Below are 6,421 nucleotides of genomic sequence, written 5' to 3'. Positions count from 1 at the left end.
GATCGCCGAACCGACGGCCTCGGCCTCTGAAGGCAAAAGGCCCCGACCAACATGACTCGATCGTCGATCGTCAAATCGACGGCCTCAGCCTTTGAAGGCAAAAGGCCCCGACCAACATGGCTTGATTGCCGATCGCCAAATCTACGACTCCGTCGTCGGCCTGATCGACAAATCGCCGAACCAATGGCTCAATCTACGTCTCGATCATCGAGGACATATCGGATTCTACAACGGAGATTGAAGGAGCGGAATATCTACGACGGCCCCCACCTCTGAAGGCAAAAGGCTTCGACTAATGCGGCTGGCTAACTTGCCGACTTAGCTTCGACTAAGAAAGGCAAAATGCCAAGACGACCGCAATCGCATTCGCGACATACCGATCTGGTCACGACCGATCGAAGGATATTCGGCTTGCCACCGTTTATCATACATCCCGACGCATACGTCCGACCAAGGGCCGGGCAATGGATATTCGACTTGCCATCGTTATCCTATCCGAATACGTCGGACGCTACTCGACTATCAGATTCTGCGGAATGATCATATTGACGAGCAACGTTCGGAGGTTGGCCGACCTCCGACCCGACGTGCATGCTCGATCTACAGTCGGGATGACCGATATTGGATCGTTCGTTGATGTGATCGCCAGAGTTGGGGCAAGAAAAGACGGAAAACCACTCCTTTCGTCCGAAGTCGTCGCCCACGTGTTCACGCGAGCCAACACGACATCGAGCTCAGGAGTGGGGGGGGCAACTGTTGGGATATACCGACCGACGACCCCGACCGACGACCCCGACCGACGACTCCGACCGACTGACCGACCGACCGACCGACCGGCCGACCGGCCGACCGACTCCGACAGACCGACTCCGACGGACGACCCCGACGGACGACTGGCCGACCGACCGACCGACCGGCCGACCGACCGACCGACTGGCCAACTGACCGATCGACTCCGATGGACGACCCCGACGGACTACTGGCCGACCGACCGACTGACCGGCCGACCGACCGACCGACTGGCCGACTGACCGACCGACTGACCGACCGACCGACCGACTGGCCGACTGACCGATCGACTCCGACGGACGACCGACCGACCGACCGGCCGACCGACCGACCGACCGACTGGCCGACTGACCGACCGACCGGCCGACCGACCGACCGACTGGCCGACCGACCGACGGACTGGCTGACCGACCGACCGACTCCGACCGACGACTCCGACGGACGACCCCATCGGACGACTCCGACCGACCGACTGGCCGACCGACCGACCGACTGGCCGACCGACCGACCGACCCCGACCGACGAACGCCATCACCGACCAATTAACGGCCCACAACCGACTGAGGATGTGTCGGTCGGGCATACTTTTTCCGACCGACTGAACCTGAAAGTCTGATGGCCGACTCTCGTAAGACTCGCCGACCAACAGAGGGGCCCGAATCTCCACCCGACGCCACTCAGCTGGCCACCGACCTAGGGTCGGTCGACTCCTCCGATCGCCGTACAGCCGCCAGAGCTTGTCAGTCCTGACAGCCGCATGCGGCACGGCCATCTAGGGGCATTGTCCCGCCGAGGGCATTGTCAACCCTGGTGATTTGACAGCCCCACGGCGACATGACACTTTCACGGCGACTCTGACAACCTACAGTGAGTTGACAATTCCTCACTTGTCTGCGCCATTAATGACGGCGCCATACCGTGCTCCGCTATATAAACCGGGGAAGGCAACAGTGCAAGGGGGATCTCTCCATTCTCGCCTTCGAAACCACCAGACTTGCTCCTCCCTCTCCCTCTCTCTCTCGATCGAGCTCTCTGTCTTCATTTCACTGTTGTCCAGTCACCTCTCTGACTTGACCGTCGGAGGGTCCCCGTCGGAGCCGCCTCCGGTCAGTGTGGACTTCTCGTTTTTGCAGGCGCACGTTCCCCGACGATCAGACGATGAGGCGATTGGCCGCAACAGAACTTAAACTTTCGACCCCACTCCTTTGATAGATACCACAGAGCTCCTCGCTAATTTTGGTGTCTAGTCAGATCCAGCTTAATTAACATGGGTACAAACATAAATCAAACGGTTTGATTTCGTACATGCCAGATGCCACAGCTACAACACCGAAACAGGTTGTTACATCAGTGTCATCAATTTCGACCAACGGCATCCCTTATCCCTAGCTGTTAAATTTGCCAAGTACACGAAAATTGAAGTCCAATGGCCTATGATGGTGCTATCATCTTTATTAGTAAAATTATATATTTTTTTAATTTTTTATTTGATACGAAAGATGGATTAGAAGAAGATAGAAAGATGGACGAAAGAGAGAATGATAATTTTCATCCATCCTCTCGCATGCTCGATAAAACATGAAAGTAATGAAAAAGAATATTTTTTTCTATTTTATTTCGTGCAAGAGGCATATAAGATAGATTGGATAATATTTATATAATATTTTATTAAAATATTATTTAATAAAAAATATTATTATTATAAATTTATGATTCTTATTTATACTAAAAAAATAGGATAACACATAAATTTATAATCTTTATAATTTATAACTATACGAAGATTATATATAAATAATATATAAATTAATTAATATATATTAATTATATAAATAACTAATTAAATTATAGTTTAATTTACAAAGTTAAATAATTTTGTATAAATAATTAATTAAAAATAACAAATATAAAAAATATTAAGATATTATCAAAATTAATGAGATATAATTTTATAACTCATCCTCGTATGCTGCACTCATCTTTCTTTAGTTTCTTCCCGGATAATATATATATATATATATATATATATATAACAAATATAAAAAATATTAAGATATTATCAAAATTAATGAGATATAATTTTATAACTCATCCTCGTATGCTGCACTCATTTTTTATATATATATATTTTATATATATATATATAAAATATATATATATATATATATATATATATATATATATATATATATGTGTGTGTGTGTGTGAACGGACGGACGGACGGATAATTTATTTTTTATTAATTTTTTAAATCTGTTGAATCATCTCAGAAAAATCTGCGACCTTTTTCAATTCCATCCACTCGTCCTCCACTAACGCCAACCGAGCATGTAGTGTTATTTTGGACTGATGCTTGACTCCCGCCACTTGGCAATTGGAAACACGGTGCCGAAGTCTAGGCGTTGACTGGGTCGCGCAAGCGGGTCTTCGCGCCCGCGACCCTTCTTTTCATTGCCTATACAACCCCGAATCACTCTCTCTCTCTCGCCCCTCTTCTCCGTGACTTTTCGAGTTGTATCGAGAGATCGGAGGAGGGCGGAGACATGGATTTGTGTCGAAGCGTCTCCTTGCGAGCGGTTCTATTGATGTTTTTGGTGGGACTGGCCGCTGCTTCTACCTTCATCTCAGGTACCGATCCGTTTCACTTCAAAATTTTTGATTTTTTTTGGAGTTTGTAAGCTGATTTTTTTTTTCGTTGTTATGATAGGTGCTGTGTTCCAATATCATGGATCTACGGGCCGAAGTTTGCTGCAGACGCTAAAGAGTAAGATCAAGTCCCATCGGTCTATGATCTGATTCAATATTTTTTTTTTTCTTCCTGATATTTTTGCTGATTTATGGTATAAAAATTTGAACCTGGGTGCCATGGCCGCTGCAATCACATATTTGAACTCAGAATCTTGCTTTAGAGGGATGACATCTTTTGTCTTGAAGAACTATTTTTTTCCCCTGGATTTACGAGAAATATTTAAGAGTGAACTAAGAGAATTGGAGGAAAGAAAGGTGCAATTTCTCACACCATTGGAATTTCAATAGTGAAAATATATGTTATCCAAGCATTCAGTGGGAGATAAATTGAAATCAAGGAGAAGGTAAGCTGACAGTCATATTTTTACCAAGAACTGCATGTCACCCAGAGTTTAAGGTGGCATGTGAGATGAGAGCCAAAGAGGGAGCGGACACACGGTTCGAGTTAGTTTAACATCATATTTTAGCACTCTCTTTAGGTCTCTTGTCAAGTTGTAGTTCAAAGCATGACAACCTTGGAGTACAGCGGGAAGCGACCGCATCACTTGTTTTGCTTTTTCTTTGTTGAGTAGTTTAATGGAGCACCGGTGTTGGAGATTGAGAGTACAAGGATGGTTCATATTTTTCGAACCTATGACTTAATTTGGCATACTGCCTAACTGGTAGGCAGGTTCTTGAGATGTCATGCCAGAAGCAGTAGCAAAGTAGGACTTGGCCTTTAGTTTTTGGTTTCGCTGAATCACTAAATAGATTCTAGTTCAGAAAAGGTGATGACCAGGAGTGGAAAGAGCCTCCACATGGAGCTTTTGATCAAGTAAGATATGTTAAAGAGGGCAATTTGCCATGAATTAAATACAACTTTGTTGTCTACATTGTGAGATCAGAGATTGCAAGTATATATGTTCACTTTTGGAGTCTTCATCCCCAGCTATTAGTTAATATATGCCAAATCTAATCATCCAGGAGACTTTACTTTGTCCATGAATCCATGTGCTTTGATTTTTTTCATATATGTGTCTGTAATGGCACCAGCATGATGTGAATGCCCAATCTCTCAATTTTGACTTATTATTGTGTCAAATATATGTAGAGTGGTTTTATAATATCTAAGTTCACATTTTGACATGATCAGAAAATTACTTTCTGTATCATACATAAATTAGACATGGGTGTGAGAGTTGGTTTGGCAATAAGTGCTTATCAACCGTGTTTAAAAAAAAAAAAAAAAGACTCATTGACATGAGAATTGTTATATGCTTAGGCATCATGATTATTATTGTCATAAGTCTGTCTACCACAGTTTAATCATATTGCTGCAAACTCAATGAATTAATGGCCCAAAAACTTGAGAATCCAAGAGTACTTTAGGGGAAAAAAAAAATCTTAACTAAGAACTCTGATTAATTTAGAAACTTTTCTTTTAAGTTATTCACTCCATCCCAATCATGTTGGCCCCAAATAGTTTTCCTGTGTTCATATGTCAATATGTATGTAAGATTATGTATGTTACCGAAAATATTTGTAATAGAAATGCACCCAGGTAATATTTTGTTTCGTAAGGCTAAATGAACTCGCTGGTGAGTTTCACCATTTTCAGGCATGATTACGCAATTTCAGGGAGATCAGAGAATTGACACTTTGCAGTTTCAGCAGTGAAACTCGGACACTGCAATCAAATAAGTTTTGATAAATAAAGTATACGTTAAGCCATGCAATTTGCACAGAGATATGATTTCCTCAAAACACAAATTCAGATGCACCTGCAAATCCAGAACACTACATGACAATAAAAAGATAGATAGCATTCCTCATAATTTATATGTAAAATTTTGCCGAACTATTGAGTTGCTAAATCTGTTAGAAGATAATTGTCTGACGATGATAATGGCTGCTTTTCCCATGCTGCTGTAATTATCACCATTAAAAGAAAAAAGATGAACGTAAAGAATGGAAGATATCAATCCTCAAAAATGAACTGCAAATATGGAACCTTCCTCATTTTATCTTGGACCATTTAGCTTTGTAACTAATACTAAATCTAATGTCTTTTGATATCCCTGTCAGATTGTCCTGTCGACTTCGAGTTCCAGAATTACACAATCATCACAAGCAAGTGCAAGGGGCCCCTGTTTTTGGGTAACCTCTGCTGTGCTGCTCTCACGGAATTTGCATGCCCATTTGCTGAGGAATTGAATGATGCCACCAATAATTGTGCATCAACAATGTTCACATATATCAATCAACAGGGCCACTACCCCCCAGGTCTTTTTGCCAGTGAATGCCATGGCGACCAGAATGGGCTTCCATGCCCTTCTTCCCCTACCCCTTCAAAATCACAGGATGACAATGCAAATGCTGGTGACATAAATCGGAGCCTCACCTCTCTAATCGTCTTCATATCTGGAATGGTTCTGGCATGCCTGTTCTCTTGAAGTTGGAAGACTTGCATTTCTGGAAGCTGCATTGTTGCAGTCTGTTATTCGAATGGATGATTTTTTTTTTTTTTTCCTATAGGAGTTCAGGCCAATTATTTTGGTAATGATGTCAAGAGCATTGGATTGTGGGGAGTATGTATTATCTTTACTTTACCCGAACTTACGTAGGTCTGCTATAGTGTAATTCTAAGTTCTAATTCATGTATGGAGTAAGTACACCATAGTTGTTGTATGGCTCCTGCGCTTTTTTTTCTCCCTCTTATCTCTCCGGTACTATGAGAATCAATTAATCTTCTCCGAATTTTTAGCATTTCGGTCACCTTGAAATTGCAATCTGGCATATCTGAACTACTTATCTGAATAATCCAATAATAATCAATAGATGAACTATGACGACCCACAATCGAACCTCAAACATGTGTCCCTGGAATTTCAACTCTTTCTCTACA

General features: G+C 42.9%; 1 protein-coding gene across 1 annotated transcript; it reads left to right on the top strand.

The window, feature by feature from the left end:
* Window positions 1-3,226: 3,226 nt before the first annotated feature.
* LOC105050042 (GPI-anchored protein LLG1) lies at window positions 3,227-6,204 on the top strand. Its single transcript, XM_010929898.3, has 3 exons — window positions 3,227-3,417; window positions 3,497-3,553; window positions 5,602-6,204. Exons 1-3 carry the CDS (start codon window positions 3,333-3,335, stop codon window positions 5,967-5,969), a joined length of 510 nt encoding a protein of 169 aa, XP_010928200.1. The 5' UTR covers window positions 3,227-3,332; the 3' UTR covers window positions 5,970-6,204.
* Window positions 6,205-6,421: the final 217 nt, after the last annotated feature.

The sequence above is a fragment of the Elaeis guineensis genome, chromosome 8 (assembly GCF_000442705.2).
Source record: "Elaeis guineensis isolate ETL-2024a chromosome 8, EG11, whole genome shotgun sequence".
Classification (NCBI taxonomy): Eukaryota; Viridiplantae; Streptophyta; class Magnoliopsida; order Arecales; family Arecaceae; genus Elaeis; species Elaeis guineensis.
This window is presented reverse-complemented; position numbering and strand designations above follow the sequence as displayed.